This window comes from Quercus robur, chromosome 5, assembly GCF_932294415.1.
Source record: "Quercus robur chromosome 5, dhQueRobu3.1, whole genome shotgun sequence".
NCBI lineage: Eukaryota > Viridiplantae > Streptophyta > Magnoliopsida > Fagales > Fagaceae > Quercus > Quercus robur.
Window position 1 is genome coordinate 68697533 of NC_065538.1, and position 20045 is coordinate 68717577.

Consider the following 20045-nt stretch of genomic DNA (forward strand, 5'->3'; position numbering starts at 1 on the left):
GATCCCACAATTCAACTCGATTGCATCCGCCAATGAATGGCTCCTTCTAATGCTTCCCAGTAGCACCAAAATCTCACTTTACATTTAGAATGGGTGTGGTAAGTGTTTGGCTTGCAACCTCTCAAGGATCTAGAAATGGAAAGGTAGGAGTTGAGGAAAACCATAAGGAAATGTGAAGATGATTGTGGGAATAACAATCTCTAACTCTCAAGTGTATTTTCTAGGGTTTTCTCTCTAAAAAACACTCCTTACACTTTGTAGGTAATGAGGGTACATATAGTGTGGGTAAAAACTTAGTAAAGCAAAACACAACTTTTGCCAAACAGTAACTTTCGCGGGTCCTTCGTGGGTTGGCCCTTCCCGCAAGACAGTTGCGAAAATGATAGCCTAGCATGACTATTCATCTTCCAGTCATGTGCTCTACACGTGGCCTTTTTGTGGGTTGCTTCTCGCGAGCCAGTCGCAAAATCCACTTGTTCAACTTTTGAAGCTTGATTCTTCACCGACCTCTCACACTCATTCCTTACAATTAAACCCACATACATACAGGGAAAATGATTGAGGAAATTACAATCAAATTTGGCACGGAATTAAAGCCAATACAATATAGTTAGAAATCAAAACTTTATAGAACCAATAACACTTACTATTATGAAAGTGTTGTACAAATATTATGGATGTAATACATCTCATTTTAATTATACCAACTATCATATTAATTGACTTATTGACTTAACATCTATCTTCTTAATGGAGATAGATGAGAATAACGTTTTGAAAATGATTTCAAATGTGAACAATGCAAATAAAATTTTTTGAACATCAGAGAGAAGAATGAAACCCTATGTATAAGGGATTTTTTTTAAAGGAGAAAATTAATTAAATAAAAAGGGCTAATTAAAAGTAAGATTTAGTAAAGTTTTATTATTTATGAAAATCCTACAAGGAACATTTTTATTTTGCGTTATATTTGACTTCACATAAGAGATCTGAGGGTCAACTTCTGCCTACACCAAAAACTAATTGGTGTCTTAATTTGATAATAAAGAGATATCATTAGAAACAAACACCATAGGTTATGAGGTTTAAATCACACTAAATAATTAATATTTTAATTTTAATTGCTTATCTAGAGAGATAGGCAACGAATTAATGTTAATATGTTAATATTTAAGCCAAGGGAGAGAGAGTAACAAACGGGTATAGGTTTTTCTATATAAAGGGGGCTTTCAACATGTCGATGGAAGACCACAAAACTACGCAGGTCTACTTTTGTTCGTCTTGTCTTGTAGGCCAATTCTACATTGGTCTGAAGTTCCAGACACACAACACCAGCCTTGAGTGCTACAGCCTTGAGAAGTGCAAGACCACAATATCTTGAGGTAGCCCCATATGTATATAATGTAAATGGTCATTTAGAAGTTCTTTTTGAAGGGTTATAATTATTTTGTACAATCCAAACTTTGATGTTAAAATTATGAGTGCTCAAAAATTGGTCATAATCACTGGCAGCCGTGCAGTTCTATTGAAGCTAAAACAGAATGTGGAGGCTGAAGATAGGAGAGGGTAGCAATGATCCTTACCTCTTTAGCACAAATAACTTTGCTGGAAGACAAACATGGGTGTTTGACCCTGAAGCTGGTACCCCAGAAGAGCGAGCTGAGGTTGAAGAGGCACGCCAAAATTTCTACAAGAATAGACGTCAAGTCAGGGCCAGCAGTGACCTTATATGGCGAATGCAGGTACCCTTCAAGCCTCCTATCCTCCTAGCCCTCCTCTCTCCAATTTATACTGATATGGTTTTCTCCACAGTCCAAGTAGTGATTTTTGCTTTTTTAGCTATGAGTTTTTAATTTTGTATTTTGTATAGTCAAATCCTATACATCCTATATATAGAAGTTCAACCATTGTATTGAAATTTTCACTTATTAATTATTATTATTATTTTTAGTAATAATCGCATCTTTATAGTTATAGATTCTCTTCCTCCATTTGTTTTTGAAAGTAAGCTAGATCATTTACGAGTCAAATTTTGTTTTTCTGAATCAAGGTTAATTTACTTGATATATAACTATTACTTTCTTCTTCTTTTCATGTTTTCCTTCGTTAATATGAAACGGGGGAAAGCCAGAATTTTAATTGAGGTGAGTCCAAGTTTGAAAATACTTTTTTCCATAAAAATCCAAACTAATATCCATTTTGAATACATACAGTAACTGTTTTTGAATACATTGCAACACAATTTTCTATCATAGTGGAACTTGATTTCTTTTAAAATAAATTAATGAGAGAAATAGATTGTGGATATCATACATAACCGCGCGAGTAAAAAAATTATATTAAGTAGATAAAAAAAATTTAAAAAAAAAAGGACAAAATTTGGTTACAAAATTGATCGTAGCCTAAAGCTACAACATTACTCAACATTGTTAACATTTTTACATATTTCGAAATCTAACCGTTGGATTGCATGTACATGTTTTTTGCGCTTTTAATATGCATGTCAAATTTTGTGCCAATAGGGTATTATTTACTATATGATCTATACAATTATATTTTATGCATAATTTTAAACTACAAAACTTGCAATTTAAACAATTTCTTGATGACATTGCTATTGATCTTTAATTTTCTAGAAATTTTACAAGCATAGAGGATATATGAAGAAAATGTAATTCAACAGTGGATTTGTCGAAATTCACCTCCAATAAAAAGATATTAAGTAAGGTTGTAGCCTTAAGCTACAACGAATTTTGTAACTAAATTTTGTCCAAAAATAAAAAAAGAATTAATGAGAGAAGTAGGCCAAAATAATAAATAAGTATTAAGTTTAGGATAAAATTTAGTTACAAAATTAGTTGTAGCCTAAAACTACAACCTTACTCAATAAAATAAGCATTACTACATATTTTAAAAATCTAATAACTAAATTACAGATTATTTACTCTTTTAATACAAATGTCAAATTTTGTGTCAATCAGATATTATTTACTATATGATTTATAAGTTTATATTTTATGCGTAATTTTAAATTACAAAAATTTTCAATTTAAACAATTTATTAATGATATAACTATTGATCTTTAATTTTCTAAAAATATTGCAAGTATAGAGGATATAAGAAGAAGATGTAATCCAATGATAGATTTGTCAAAATTTCACATCCAAAATATATTAAGGTTGTAGTCTAGGGCTACAACCAATTTCGTAGCTAAACTTTGTCCTTGAGTTTAAATGACACAACCACCAAAGCAATTTAATGCTTTTGAATTAAACTCAGTGAAAGCTCAGATTTGTGTAAAAACACAAGAGCTTGTTTAGATCTCCAAATTAAAATTACGGTTAGATAGTTTTTACTCTAACTTATACTAAGTACGGAACAATAGTAAAGAAGCACAAACAACCGTTAGCATTATCCTAAGCCATATTCATCTATTATCAACAATAAAAGGAAAGCTTAAGAGTAGGGAAGAGAGATGCAAATACTAGATAACACCGAGACGTGTTATTAAAGAAGAAACCCAAGAACTGGGCGAAAAACCTCTATGTGACCCTCCAACTCAAAATCGATCCACTAGAGAATAAAGTTGGAGTACATGAATAACAAAAGACCCTCCAAGCCTAGTCTACCCCATGTACTTAAACCCTCCAAGCTCCTGCTACCAACTGACTTCTCAGAGCCTTGTCTTCTTTAGCTTTTTGGATCCAGCAATCCGCCAATAAATGGCTCTTTCCAATGCTTCCCAGCAGCACCAAAATCTCACTTTACACTCAGTATGGGTGTGGTAAGTGTTTGGGCTAGCAACCTCTCAAGGATATAGAGATGGAGAGGTAGGAGTTGAGGAAAACCACAAGGAAATGTGTAGATGATTGTGGGTATGACAATTTTTAACTCTCAAGTGTATTTTCTAGGGTTTTCTCTCTGAAAAGCACTCCTTACAATTTGTGGGTAATAAGGGTATATAAAGTGTGGGTAAAGACCTGGTAAAACAAAACTTCACTTTTTACCGAACAGAAAGTTTCACAAGTCCTTCGCAGGTTGGCCTTACCCGCGAGACACTTGCGAAAACCTCTAGCTTAGCATGACTCTTCGTCTTCCAGTCATGTGCTTTACACGTGGCTCTTTCGTGGGTAAGCTTCTCGCGAGACACTTACGAAAACCACTTGTTCATCCTTTGAAGCTTGATTTTTCACATTATCTCACGCTTATCCCTTACAATTTGAAGCCCACATACATACAAGGAAAAATGATTGAAGAAATTACAATCAAATTTGGCATGAAATTAAAGCCAACACAAAATAGTTTTCAATCACAACTTTACACTCAAGTACAAGGTTTTGAAACCCAGACCATTCATTGAACCGTAAAAGAGAGAGATTCAAGGTTTTTGAGGTCGAACCGAGGTCGAACCGAGGTTGAACCGGGGTCGAACCATGATGACATCATAATTAATTTAATAATTATTTTAAATATATATAAAAATATTAAATTAATAAAAAATAGAAAAATTAACTAAAATAGTCTAACACAACGGATTTAACTAACAATCTCCAAGACGAGTGTTTCACCAAGCAAATCTTTTATATCATCTAGCCCTCGATCTATCCCAAGGTTTGAAAGCAATCCACCAACAGTAGATTTCACAGTAACAATGGCTTTCACAGAACTGACCACTTCACAATAACAATGTGTAATCCAATACACATTGTTTCTTACAAAAATACATAAAACCAATGTTATGAATACCGTTTCGGTTTGTCTATTGGAATGAAATGTTTCGGTACTGGTTCGATAAAACTTGTTATCTTAGAACTAATATGATCATTTACTTAAACTACTATTATTTTATTAAAGTATACTAATTAATTCTTTTAATGCAAAAAAAAAAAAAAAAAAAAAAAAAAAAAAAAAAAAACCGAACAAAATGAAAGTATGAAACTTAGAAAGTTGGCTTGCACTCTACCCAACCAATTACATTTTCAATATTTTATATTACTCCTTTTTTCCTCACTAGCTGGTTCACTCCCTTTTTTTTTTTTTTTTTTTTTTCTCTTCTATTTTCTCATCCACACATGTCTAGCCACACTCCCTTTTCATTTTTTTTTTTCTCTTCTATTTTCTCATCCACACACGTCTAGTCACACTCTTCTCAGTCTTAAATTTCCTCTCATCTTTGTCATTACATGTTGTCTTCCTCTTTCTTCTACTTTTTCCCTTTGTGTGCGTCTTCTTCAACTTACCAGTTACCAGTGCTTCATCTCATCTGACTTTTCTCCACTTCTCACTCAAGTTTCTCACTTTCTTACCGTGGATTTTTTGTTTTGCTTTATTTTTTTTGTAAGGTACGTTTGTTTATTTCATTTCTTTCTTCTTCTATTTTTTTTTTTTTTTTTGGTTGAGATTTTAGTTTTACAGTCCAAACTCCATGCCAGCCAAATCTTGAATTTCGGCCGGTCTTTACTAAGGGTTTCTTGATTAAAAGAGTGAGGCGAGGGTTTCTTGTTTGAGAGAATGATCCAATTCCAAAGTCCAAATGACGCTGTATAGGAAAAAAAAAAAAAAAAAAGGAAAGAGAGTCCAAAACGGTGTCGTTTTAGGCTTGAAACAAAGGACCCGTGTGAACTGCCTGAACCGGTCACGGTTCACAGAATCGTGCAGTCCGACTGCAGTCCGTACGGTTCACTGCTTTTTTTGCATGGAGCGGTTCTTCATGTTTAACAAATCGTAAAAATGGCCGGTTTGAGGTTTTCCCGGTCTAACCGTACAGTCCGGTCCGGGTTTCAAAACCTTGCTCAAGTACAATCCCCAAAATATAGAGTGATTTTAAGACCACAAACTATTCCACAACTTTTACGTGACATACTACTATAAGTGATTGTCTATCACTTACACATAAATTTGCCATTTTTTTCCATGACTCACACTCTGCCACATTGTAGTTGTTGCAAAAAAGTTATGTAATAATTTGTAGTAATAGATATTTTCCAAAATAAAATACATTAGGTAAATATGGCAAAATGGGTTAAAATTTGCTAACCCAACTCGAAAATATCTGACTCAAATCCAAATATTTTCACTGAAAGCAAAACCAGTTGACTAGTGACCCGACCCGACTTTTTTTTTTTTCGCAAATCAACCTGAACTCGACCCATTTTTAAAACATTTTTTTTTATAGAAAAAAATTAAGACATTATTGATTTAATTGCTTGTTGTGAGTTTTACAATATACAAGTCAAACTCAATTGGCAATATGTAATGGACATTATTATTAATTTTTTTATAAAATAACGTACATCAAATTTTTTACCATATTTGGATAATGCCATTTAGAAATATACATTTAACATCATTTTGATAATGACTTTAAGGAAACATTTGAGAACTTTACATAACTACATGCAAATAAATCGAAATATGAATGACTGAGGCATTCTGTAATGTGTAAAGATTTTAAATATCAAATAACAAAATACATGCCAAGATAATCTGGTTACAGTAGAGTTAAAAACATATATTTAAAATTATAGACATAGATGAGAAACATTCAATAGTGTGAAAAGAGTAAAGCCAAAATATATGAATGAAATTAGCATAAATTATGGATGCTTAGTCCTATTTTTTAACAATTCAAATCCAAAATAAACGGCTTTTCAAAATAAATTATGTTATTTTTAAAAGTGTGTGTTTCTTAACAATGATATGGTTTTCATAAAAAGAGACCATGTATTAATAAGTAAACAATCAAATTTTAATGTACATTCTCAATTTGAAATAGAGTGTCAACCACAATTGATATTAGAATTTAAAATTAGCTTTCAAGATTGAAAATTTCTTACATGATTTAATTCGTTATCAAATTAGTTATCCAATAAGGCATTTGCAATTTTGTTTTATGTTTTGGGATGTTGATATTGTGTAGAAATGAAACTTGTGTGTTTGTTTTAATTATCTTTTGTGCTATTTTGTTTTAGTTAGTTACGTTGGAATTTGTATAATTTTAAAATTATTGAATAAGTATTAATTTGTTTAGCTGAACTCATTCTTAATATTAGTGTTGAATTAAAAGTAATGCATTTTATATCAAATAATTTGCTGCATTATTTTTCAAATGGCAAATGCATTTATTTTTCTTTAAAGTAAAAAGTTCATGTGAAAAATATCGGTGTACTCAACCCACAATCTAATGAACCCAACCCGTCCCTAACCCACTTAAAATGAATCGTTTTTACCTGCAATCTGGTTGGCCCAACCTAAACTGCCCGTTTGCCACGTCTAATCTCCTAATAAAATTTGCTGCAATTAAATTCAAGCAGGAGGGATACTAAAAAGCAATCACATATGTGGATATGGACATATTCAATCACACAAGTAAACAATTTATAATAAGTAGAAATAGGGTCTTATTAATGGTTGCTCTTAGGGCATTCTTAAATTTTAGGCAACTTTTAACACAATTTTTATGAGAAATATAAAAAACCGTCAAAATAGTTAATTTCTTTTTTCTATCTCCATAAAATGTTTTTAAAAATATTTCCTAAATTGATGCACTAAAAACATCCATTAACTTTTACAAAAAAAAAAAAGTTTTTTTCACCAAGATCCTCAGCACATAAGCCAAAGAAACATAATAGCATCTAAAAAAATTTCTTTAAAAGAAATAAAAAAATAAAAAAAAATCTCATCGATACGTTATCACTTTCACATGAAAATATATCTAACTCCAATATTATTTAACAAGACTCATCACATGTACTTTGCGCATGTAATAATGCCATGAATGATGAATGTAAAACCAAAAATCCATCAAAATAGCTCAAAATATCTCAACATTACAAAGGAATCAAATACATACCTCAATAGAAATTAAGACCAAGCTTGTAGTCAACGATCTCTGTCTCTCTCACCAAGCTCTCTACCAACAACACACACCTTTATATACAAACCTCAATAAAAATTCACTTCTCCATAGAAATTAGATATAATGTACCTTTAAATATTGAAATTTAGCAAATTTTAAAGGTTGCTACGTTTGATTCTGACATGAAAGTGGTGGGTCTGTTAAATTAGAATGAATATGTGAAGTAGGAAGGTGGGAGATGTGATATGCAAATGGGTGGTCAGAATAAAAGATTTTTTTTCCTTTTGTACGTGATAGTGGCTAAAGGGAGTTGAGATAGTAGTGGGTAGTAGTAGTTATTTTACATTGCTATCCCTAGTATGGATGCAATTTTAATGTGTTCAAATGAGGGAAATTTTGTACCGTAAGAAGTTGAAAACCAATTGAACATTTGAATTTATCGATTGGGATAAGAATTGTGATAAGTAAAACAAAAACAAAAACAAAAACAAAAAAAACTGAGTTTCAAACAAAAGAAAGATGATAAACGTTAGTGTGAATGGATGAGGACTTGTGATAACTGTATATAATTTGGATTAAAAAAAATTGAAATATTTTAAAGAATTAAAAAAAAAAAAAAAAAAAACATAAAAATTTTGGGATAAAACTGAAAAACGTTTTAGTATTATTATTATTATTATTATAAAACATAATTGAAACAAAAAAAAAAAAAAAAAAAAATTGTTTTTAGCTAAATACGTTTTAGTATATATATATATATATATATATATATATTTTTTTTTTTTTTTTTTTTCATTTTGTACGTGAGAGGTAGTGGGTTTTTTTTTTTTTTTTTTTTGAAGAAGTAAATTTGTAATTTTCGTTTTGATAAACATAATCGAAGTATTTGAATTCAAATAGATAACAGATACAGATATGGATCAGACTTTTTTTTTTTTTTTTTTGAAGCCGATAGGAGACATTTGAATACAAATTGATGGTGAGAATAAGGTTTTTTTTTTTTTTTTTTTCCTTTTGTACGTGAGAGGTAGTGGTTTTTGTTTTTTTTTTGGTATTTTTTTTCTCTTTGATAAACATAATTAAAGTATTTGAATTATTATTTTTTTGATAAAACATAGTTGATACAAAAAAAAAAAAAAAAAAAATTGTTTTTAGCTAAATACGTTTTGGTTTTTTTTTTTTTTTTCTTTTGTACGTGAGAGGTAGTGGGCTCTTTTTTTTTTTTTTTTTTTTGAAGAAGCAAATTTGTATTTTTCTTTTTGATAAACATAATAAAAGTATTTGAATTCAAATAGATAACAAATGCATATAGGAATAAGACATTTGAATACAAATGAATGGTGATAATAAGGTTTTTTTTTTTTTTTTTCCTTTTGTACATGAGAGGTAGTGGTTTTTTTTTGTATTTTGTTTCTCTAATAAACATAATTAAAGTATTTGAATTCAAATAGATAACAAATACAGACAATGATCAAACATTTGAATACAAATGGGTGAAGAGAAAAACTTTTTCGTTTCCTTGTATATATGTACATAATTGAATTTTTTTTTTTTTTTTTTTTCCTTTTGTACGTGAGAGGTAGTGGTTTTTTTTTGTATTTTTTTTTTCTCTTTGATAACATAATTGAAGTATTTGAATTTAAATAAATAACAAATATAGATAGGGATCAAACATTTAAATACAAATGGGTGGAGAGAAAAATAAAATTTCCTTGTGTACGTACATAATTGAATTTTTTTTTTTTTATATAAAACATAATTGAAGTATTTGAATTCAAATAAATAACAAATACAGATAAGAATCATATATTTGAATTTTTTTTGGTACGTGAGATAGAATTACTCGTTCAACCTTTTTGTTTTTTTGTAGGAGAGAAAAACTTTTTTTTTTTCTTGTGTACGTACATAATTGAATTTTTTTTTTTATAAAACATATTTGAAGTATTTTTTTTATAAAACATAATTATGGTATTTGAATTTTTTTTTTTTTTTTTTAGAGAGTTTCAACCTATGGTGTCCATTCCTGATGATAGCGCTTTATCATCAGACCAATACACCAATCAGTTTTTGGTGTAAGCAGGGATTGAACCCTAGATCTCTTATACAACCATCAGAAATTTTACCAGTTGAGCTAACTGGAACCCACCAGTATTTGAATTCAAAGAGATAACAAATACATATAAGAATCAGATATTTGAAAAAAAAAAATTGTACGTGAGATAGAATTACTCGTTTAACCTTTTTTGCTTTTTGGTAGGAAACAAAATTAAACTAAAGAATATGTTATTTCAAAATTTGTATGAGGACATTTTGGTACACCAAAAGTTGAAGACGAAATAAGGGAATCCTCTTATTAGTAGTATAGATTAATCCTAACATAAATTTAGTTAGCCATAGCTGAACATGCGTCAACTCCATTAGGACCTTTAATTCCATATGGATATTGTTCATTTTGAAAAATCAAGAATAACTAAATTAAAAAAATTAAAATCAATTTAAGAGAAAACCCCCTATTGATTACCCCTAAAACTTAAGTGATCGTAATCATTTGATCACATCATGAAATTTAAACTTTGAACCTGCAACTGGAAACCTTGCTTTCATATGTGAACCTTAAATTTGAGATCAAAGTACTTAGATCACTGGAAGCCACAAATTATTCTAATTCCTAATCATAAATTCAAAATGTTTTCAATTCATTGATTACTCTCAAATGAGTCAAATCTATATTAATTTTACCCAATTAAATTTAAAAAAACCTAATCTTTTTTTTTAGAAAACATAATAGAAAAACCTAATTAGATGTACTGGTTACATGTTATGGATCCAATTGTATTTAAACATTACAAGAACGAAAAGCCCTAATTTAATGTAATAAATATAATACCTAAAGATACATTTCATTAGATCGACTTAACCCAAACATAATCTAACCTTAGAGTTATGAATTTTAATTAGGATCCTTAGTTTTTCTTCTTAAGCATTCAATTTAATGGTTTAACGTCCAGAACACAAAAATCCCCTATTTATGCATAACACTTAAAAATTTTATAGCCGAAACATAAAAAAGACAATGATGCAGATTGGTTAAGGGAGAAGAAAATATTTTAATATTTTATGTTGTTTTATCATTCCTAGTGGAATTAGGATTCATTTGCTTTTATAAGTTCAATTAAAATCCTTTTCCTAGTTAAATTAGGATTTTAATTGTTTTTCTTTTCCTAGTTAAATTGTTTTTCCTTTCTCAAATAGAAGTAGGTTTATTATTTCTTTTCCTAAAAGGAGTAGGAGAAATTCTATTCCTATAAAAACTCTTTAAAGAGAGGTTATTGTTATGTGTGTTTTGAATAAAAGTTTGCTAGAGAGGTTTTCTCTATTATTTTGCCTATTAGCCTAGTGTTCTTGTAGAACTTAGGTATAGTGGAAGAGTTGTAGTATTTGTGTGTTATAAATTCTGCTTCTACACCCCTACGCTGCATCAGTTGGTATCAGAGCAAGGCTAGGTTCCTACCATGGCACAAAGAGGAGCATATGGGGGAAGACCTGTTGCCAAAGATGACATGTATGAACGCGATGAGATTACACACAATGCACAATTAGAGGCGTTCTTTCAACGAATAGAGGAGTGGTTTGATGCGCTTTCAAAGCAGCTTGCAGCCTTCGCTGTTGAAAACCAACCTCAAAACTACCATCCAAATCCATGTGATGCAAATTGGTTAAGGGAGAAGAAAATATTTTAATATTTTATGTTATTTTATCATTCCTAGTGGAATTAGGATTCATTTGCTTTTATAAGTTCAATTAAAATCCTTTTCCTAGTTGATGAGCTTCTCTCAATTTTTTTTGGTAATACAGTTAACATCAATTTGGAAAGATTAATGGAAAACGTTATTGATCCCTTCTGGGAGGATTTTATTGAACAAGAATTGATAGAGGTCAACAAGAGGCATGAACAAGTGATTTTAAGTAATCTTTGTGGAGGAGACAATATGAAGTTTTTGGATGTGTGCATGGATTCTTTTTTAGTACTTGCTTCATATATCCCGCCGTGGCAAAAGAGGTCAAGAATAAAAATTCGTACATCAAGATTTATTATGAGTGAGAAAAGATTGATAAGTAGCATATTGATTCGTCTTGTCTTGCACAAAAGAATAGGATGGAGAGGATTATTCGGGGTTCCAATTGATCGTGGAAGATTGCCACAAAACTGGAGGACGAGTTTTCCCCAACCCCGAGAGAATGATGCAGATTGGTTAAGGGAGAAGAAAATATTTTAATATTTTATGTTGTTTTATCATTCCTAGTGGAATTAGGATTCATTTGCTTTTATAAGTTCAATTAAAACACTTTTCCTAGTTAAATTAGGATTTTAATTGTTTTTCTTTTCCTAGTTAAATTGTTTTTCCTTTCTCAAATAAAAGTAGGTTTATTATTTCTTTTCCTAAAAGGAGTAGGAGAAATTCTATTCCTATAAAAACTCTTTATAGAGAGGTTATTGTTATGTGTGTTTTGAATAAAAGTTTGCTTGAGAGGTTTTCTCTATTATTTTTCCTATTAGCCTAGTGTTCTTGTAGAACTTAGGTATAGTGGAAGAGTTGTAGTATTTGTGTGTTATAGATTCTGCTTCTACACGCCTACACTGCATCAGACAGTCTAGCCCTAGAGTTGAAATCTCTCAAGAATTCCTATCAAAGCACTAAGAAAAAGTGAATTGGATTCATTAAAAGGGAAAAAAACTAACAAACCTTGGTATCTTTTAGTGTTCAAGTGAATTGGTTAAAAAGTGTCATTGCTCAATGAAATTCTATGGTATTAGTCAGTTTTGCAACTGCTCATACTTCTAGAGCCTCAGATATTGTTGACACTAACACCATCCTTTCTTTAATTTGCAAAATTATTGTAGTTTTTGAGAGAGAAAAACTTCAAACAAAAAATTCCACCAATAAAGATTGAGGATGGAGAAGAAATCACAGATGAAAAGGCCACAAATGCATTGAGGAGGGCTGTCCATTTCTTTGCGGCCTTGCAGTCTAGTGATGGTCACTGGCCCGCTGAAAATGCTGGCCCGATGTATTTCACTCCACCCATTGTGAGTTATAATGTTGTCATTATTGTTCAATATTGTGATCATTATAGACTATTTAATGACATGCCTGCCACATAATTATTTTGGTGTTCATCTTCATCTAACTGCTAATTGTCTTTATCAAATCCAAAAATATGCAGGTAATATGTCTCTACATTACAGGACATCTTAATACTATTTTCCCTACTGAATATCGAATAGAAATTCTTCGTTACATATACAATCATCAGGTACATATTCTTTGATGTTTTATAGAATAAGTAATTAGAGTTTTTGTGGAATTTGTTACTTTAGTCTTTCATTTCTTCTTCTTTTTAATTTTAATTTTTCACAGTTCAAACTTTATTTATAGCAACTATGCTAAAAAATATTCAACAAAAAGCTATGTTATTAATTTATCATTATTAATTAGAATGAAGATGGTGGCTGGGGATTACACTTAGAAGGTCACAGCATCATGTTTTGCACAGTTCTCAACTACATTTGTATGCGTATACTTGGGGAAGGACCTGACGGTGGTCACGACAATGCTTGTGCAAGAGCACGGAAGTGGATCCTTGATCGTGGTGGTGTTACACACATACCCTCTTGGGGAAAGATCTGGCTTTCGGTATGTCCTTTTCTGCAAAGTTTCACATCAAATTATAGTTATACATAGATAATAATTTGTATTGTAAATTAAAATCTAATTGTATTGCTTTCACCAAGAATGATGACTATTTGCTGGTAACTAACTCTATTATGCAATGTTGTAGATACTTGGCGTGTTTGAATGGACTGGATGCAATCCAATGCCCCCAGAATTTTGGCTCCTTCCTTCTTTTCTTCCCATTCATCCAGGTTCACACAATATGTACTTATTGCTTCATTAAATATATCATATTTTACAATTCTATGTAATTTAGATCCTTATTACATAGTGGAATGTTTTTGAACATAGTTAGGATAATGAAGAAATAAGGTTTTCCCTTCTATTAGATGCCTCTGCCACTGTTGAGGATTTACTCTTCTTCGACAATAGAACTTTCTATATTTTTATTTTAGTTAAAACTATATCAAGGATTTTTTGTGCCTAAACTATAGCCAAAATGTGGATCTATTGTCGGTTGGTGTACATGCCTTTCTCGTACTTATACGGGAAAAGATTTGTTGGTCCAATTACACCTCTAATTCTTCAATTAAGGGAGGAGCTCTATACTCAGCCTTACAATGAAATTAAATGGATGAAAGTGCGGCATCTATGCGCGAAGGTGAGTTTACCTAATTTTCTCCACATGGTTGATACGTGTGCATTCACATATAGGCTCTTAATAATTTCTTCATATGCATTGGTTCTTCAAAACTATTCTTACAGGAGGATCTCTACTTTCCCCATCCTTGGATACAAGATCTGCTTTGGGATAGTCTATACATATTAACTGAGCCTCTTCTTACATGTTGGCCCTTAAATAAGTTGGTCAGAGAGAAGGCTCTTCATGTAACAATGAAGCATATTCATTATGAAGATGAGATTAGTCGATACATTACTGTCGGAGTTGTGGAAAAGGTAATTCGATTCTATAGTCAAGAATAGCAATTAACATGGCTAACTTAGGCTTTATAACATCAATACTAATGCCATTTGCACTTAACAGGCAATATGTATGCTTGCTTGTTGGGTTGAAGATCCAAATGGGGATTATTTCAAGAAACATCTTGCTAGGATGAAAGACTTCATATGGATTGCTGAAGATGGAATCAAGATGCTTGTTAGTACACATGTTTCTGTAAAACAATTGTGGAACATTTTACCTATTTCTTGAAGACTTAAATTTGAGTTTATATTGAACAATCAATGATGATATTCTTTAAAATAATTCTTTTATAGAGTTGGTTATGTAATCAGTATATACATTTATATAGATTAATTTATGTCAATTTGAGTATAAGCATAATTTCAGTATACATATCTCCGCTTTATATTTTTATCTGTTAAAGGACATTGCAAGAAATATAGGAATTGTTGACCTTGATTTATGTCATCTATATGCAGGGTTTTGGTAGTCAATTGTGGGATGCAAGCTTGACTATTCAAGCTCTTCTTGCTAGTGATCTCACTAGTGAAATTGGACCTGTATTGGCAAGAGGGCACAACTTCATAAAAATATCTCAGGTATGATTTTCAATTCTTAAAAAATGTCATTACCCAGTATTGATTCAAATATCTCAGATATGATTTTCAATTCTTAAACATTGCAAAGGTCAAGGACAATCCTTCTGGAGACTTTAAAAGAATGTATCGTCACATTTCTAAAGGATCATGGACTTTCTCTGATCAAGATCATGGATTACCAGTTTCTGATTGCACTGCAGAAGCTTTGAAGGTAACTAACTTTGTTTAATACTTGATTGAAATCTAGTGTTTCCCTTTACCCATAATCAATTGATTTGTCACCAATTCTCCTTTGCTTTACAGTGCTGCTTGCTTTTCTCAATGATGCCACCAGAGGTTGTTGGTGAGAAAATGGAACCAGAGCGGTTGTTTGATGCTGTGAATAACCTGCTTTCCTTACAGGTGAAGATTAAGGGCCTATTTGGGTTAGCCTTTTTTGTCACTCAATTTCCGTCACTCAATTTCCATCACTCATCACTCATAACTCATCACTCATCACTCATCACTCAATTTTTCACATCCGTTTGTCTTCATTACTCAGTTTCCATCACTCACTATTTTTCACACTATTTGGAGGGCCCACGCCTGTCACAGTGCAGCTTTTTTTTTTTTTTCCACTAGCAGCTTCTTCTTCTTTTTTTTTTTTTCCTCCTGGGTTGGCTGTTCGGTCTTGGGTTTTTTTTTTTTTTTTTCACTAAGTTTGGTGAGTCTAGGTACTAAAGAAAAAAAAAAAAAAAAAAAAAAAAAAAAAAAAAAAAAAAGGAGGTACGAACAGCCAACGCCAACCCAGGAAAAAAAAAAAAAAAAAGGAACGAATAGCCAACGCCAACCCAAAAAAAAAAAAAAGTCAAAAGGTGGTCAAAAGTTGCGGCTGTGGGTCCCTCATGTGTGTTTATTTACAGAAATGTCATTGAGTTATGAGTTATGGAAACTGAAAACAGCCTTTTGTTGTTTTCAGTTTCCATAACTCATAACTCAAAAATCAGAGAATTGAGTTATGGAAACAAAGTTATCGTTTGGCCAAACAACCTTTTTGCTATAGGTCCCACCATTTTTGAGTTATGAGTTATGGAAATTGCTTACCCAAACAGGCTGTAACTTTCCCTAGTGGTGTATCTTTATGCATACTTATTTTGAATTTGTAGGCATGTATAGTTCATTTATGTTACATTATTACAATAATTCTAGGACCATACCTTTTCCCACAACTATTCTATGTGACTAAGTGTGAGTGGTGAAGAAAAAGTAATAAGTCAATGTAAATGTGATAGGCAGCCAACCACTGTTTACCACATAAGATAGTTGTGTTCAATGGTGGTAAATGTTGTGGTTCTAGAATAACTAACATTATTATGGATCAACAATTTTTAACAAGAAGAAAATTAATTAACCAAATTGAGAGAGACTTTTATTTCTAAAGCTTCTTCCCCAAAATTATCTTTAATTTTTAGTATTTTCTATTGTTATTAAAAAAATAAAAAAAAAAATAAAAATCAACTCTTTATGCATAATGAAATTCACTTTGAAGGAACTTTGTTAATTTTTATTAATTAGTTGTTTGTTTATTTCCTCATTATTTTACTATGTTTATGTCAACAATGCAGAGTAAAAATGGTGGTTTAGCAGCTTGGGAGCCTGCTGGAGCTGGGCATTGGTTGGAAGTTAGTACCTTAACCATATTGGAATGATGTTGAAAAAGTCTTTTGGAAATACATTAAAATTATCTATGTCAATAAATTAATGCTTAATTATATTTTCAACAATAAGAGTAGCCCCTATGGATAAATATCACCCTATTGATTAAAAGATGAGAGATAGACACTTTAGATTATTTGGTCATGTTTATAGGAGAGCGATTAGTGCACTGATGAGAAAAAAATGAGTTGATTCAAGTTGAGAGAATAAAAAAATAAAAATAAAAAAGGAGAGCAATAAAATAATATTAATAGAATTAAGAAAAAATAAGGCATGCCAATTAAGAAAGTAAAAAAAACATATGAGTCATATGGCTTCAGATAAAATATATTTATTGAAGAAAAAATACATGTGGCTGTCAAAACTTACTAGTCTATTGAGGATCCATAGTTGATCCTCACAAATTTTGGAACTAAGTCTTGATTATTGTATCCTATATTTATGAAAAATTAATCATGTATTGTTTTTCCCTCTCAGTTGCTTAATCCCATAGAATTCTTAAAGGATATTGTTGTTGAGCATGAGTATGTTGAGTGCACTGCATCAACAATCCAAGCTTTTGTTTTGTTTAAGAAGTTGCACCCAAAGCATAGGAAGAGAGAGATTGACAACTCCATTAGAAATGCGGTTAGATACATTGAAGACACACAAATGCCTAATGGTTCATGGTATGGTTCACTAAATATGTATTATTATAATTATTATTTCGGCTCTATATAGATGTATTTACTACAAAATAATTTAAGTGATGAATCTTCCCTACAGGTATGGATCTTGGGGAATTTGTTTTATATATGGTACATGGTTTGCACTAGGTGGATTGGCTGCAGCTGGCAAGACTTACCACAATTGTCCTACTATTCGTAAAGCTGTTGATTTTCTACTTAGAACACAAAAAGATGATGGTGGTTGGGGTGAAAGCTATCTTTCATGCTCAAACAAGGTAGGGTTTCACCAATCTATAAGCCTTTTGATTTTTTAACTTTCCATAATTAATATCTTTCATTATATATGTTAAAATATAAATAAGAAAATAAAAATAAAAATAAAAATATATATGTAGAAGGAAAAAAAAAAGTAAGAAAAGTATTATCGTGATTCCTCTAGATGAACTAAGTTCATAGAGAAAAGCTTTTAGATGTTACACCATTAATGTGAAAAATATTAGAAAATAAAAATATGATACCATCATTAGGACATGAGAAAAATATTTTGTTACAGATGATTGGTACTAATATATTATCTTGGGAATATTTTAGAAAATAAATAACATATTATATCCCATTAAAAATTAATTACATATTCTCGTGAATCTGGTGGATATGTGACTAGTTCTATATAATATTTTTGACAAAAAGTTAAATAACAAACTCTTTATGTTTAATTATATAGGAATATGTACCTTTAGAAGGACATCAATCAAATTTGGTACAAACTGCATGGGCAATGATGGGACTTATTCATGCTGGACAGGTTAGTCTCTAGTTCAAAAGCGGTTTATTACATTTTGCGGTATCATATGCTTTTCTTGAATAATTCTAATAGACACAATTTTACTTGTAATAGGCTAAAATAGACCCGGAACCTCTACATCGCGCAGCAAAGTTGATAATCAATTCTCAAATGGAAGATGGTGATTTCCCTCAACAGGTATCTTCTTATTTGGCATAGCTTCAAATAACATAAAGAAAGAAAAAGATATTAACAAGAAAAATTGTGTTTTGCCCTTGTCTAGTAAATTTCACAGTAGTTTGCACAGAGACCCAACTTATTGAAGCATGACTTTCTATTTCAAAATTCAGATAGAAAGGGGAGAAAGGAAAAGTAAAACATCTAGTATATTATGCTTTAGTTTTACTTACAATAATTGCAGTAAGGAAAATTATTGAAGCATGAGTTTCTATTTCAGAATTCAAATAGAAAGGGGAGAAAGGAAAATTAAAATATGTAGTATATTTTGCTTACAATACTTTCTAACCAGTTATCACACGTTATGATAGGAAACCACTGGAGTCTTCTTCAAGAACTGCACGTTACACTATTCAGCATATAGAAACACTCATCCATTGTGGGCACTTGCAGAATACCGCAAGAGTGTTCCATTGCCATCTAGAACTATGTAACTCAAAGATGCATAGCGAATTGTTAGTTCTGTTGGAACCATTTAGTTTTTAGTGTCTTATCCATCAATACCTTCTCTCTCTCTTTTGCAGCAATTGATGACTGTATAGAAGTTTATTAAATGCACTTGAATGAATGGGAATAAGATGTACAATATTATATGAACTACAAAAAGGATTGGTTTTTGCCATAAAAAAAAAAAAAAAAAACTAGTTTTTACAACTACAAAAAGCCGTCATAAAAACTAGCTTTTTTGACGTAAAGTCTCTTTCTTCGATAATTACTCGTCAAATATTAAAACATTTGTGATGACAGAATGATTCTATCAAAAATGCCTATTATTTTTGAAGAAAATATGATTTGTTTTGGAGGGAATTGTTCCTGCCTTACTTTTGTGATGGCATAAAAATGTTCGTCGCTAATAAAGTATTATTTACGACGATCATAGAAAAACTATCGAAACTATTAACACTTATGATGACTTTTGTGCATCGAAAATACAAAATATATACTTTTTATATTGTTAGTATTTGCAACAAACATTCTTCCATTGTAAATATAAAAGAAGGTATTAGCGACAAACATGAAGCCATCAAAAATGGTAAAATATTTTGGAGGGAAAATTCTCCCCTTACATTTCACATTTGTGACGACATTTATCTATCGCAATTAATTTTTTTATTTTTCTAATTGAGTTTATATTTGTGACAAACATGTTGACCATCGTAAATAGTTAATTTGATTTAAAAGAAAGAATGTATTAGTGATGGAATTGGATACCTCCCAATAAATCATATTTGCGATGAACCTAAGCCATCAATACTAGTAATTTTTTCAAAATGGGGAATTCATGCCCTTATTTTTCATGTGTTTAACGGTTTTTTTCTGTCATTTTATATTGCATTGTTATTTGCGATGAATGTTTTGGTCGTCATTAATAGTTAAAATTTTCTTAAGAAAAGAAGGTATTAGCGACAGTAAGGTAAATCCGTCACAATAAAAGTGATTTCCAACAGACATATGGCTGTAAAAAATGGTTATTTTCTTTGAATGGTGAATTTTCCTCAATTTTATCTTAAAACTCAAGAATTTTTTCTTAATTTTAAAAACTACACAAAAACGTCTTTCAAGA

The 20045-nt window shown here is 30.9% G+C and overlaps 1 protein-coding gene across 2 annotated transcripts; it reads left to right on the plus strand.

Annotated features, from left to right (window-relative positions):
- Positions 1-1232: 1232 nt before the first annotated feature.
- LOC126726820 (beta-amyrin synthase-like) lies at positions 1233-19078 on the plus strand. 2 transcript variants are annotated; one of them, XM_050432188.1, is made up of 18 exons: positions 1233-1382; positions 1513-1742; positions 12763-12948; positions 13086-13175; positions 13358-13555; positions 13701-13785; positions 14029-14195; positions 14300-14491; positions 14580-14693; positions 14978-15097; positions 15186-15308; positions 15401-15499; positions 16702-16758; positions 17270-17460; positions 17558-17735; positions 18185-18265; positions 18359-18442; positions 18793-19078. In XM_050432188.1, the coding sequence occupies exons 2-18, from the start codon at positions 1542-1544 to the stop codon at positions 18913-18915; spliced, it is 2289 nt and encodes a 762-aa protein (XP_050288145.1). In that variant the 5' UTR covers positions 1233-1382; positions 1513-1541; the 3' UTR covers positions 18916-19078. The 2 variants fall into 2 exon arrangements, with proteins under 2 accessions (XP_050288145.1, XP_050288146.1); XM_050432189.1 differs by having other exon boundaries at positions 1235-1382; positions 1521-1742.
- Positions 19079-20045: the final 967 nt, after the last annotated feature.

Bases quoted from the DNA above. Each gene is read 5' to 3' on its own strand.
- LOC126726820 (XM_050432188.1), top strand. From the start codon at position 1,542: ATGTGGAGGCTGAAGATAGGAGAGGGTAGCAATGATCCTTACCTCTTT. The intron at 13,556-13,700 runs GTATGTCCTTTT...GCAATGTTGTAG, and splicing joins GGGGAAAGATCTGGCTTTCG to ATACTTGGCGTGTTTGAATG. The intron at 17,461-17,557 runs GTATGGTTCACT...TCTTCCCTACAG, and splicing joins CAAATGCCTAATGGTTCATG to GTATGGATCTTGGGGAATTT.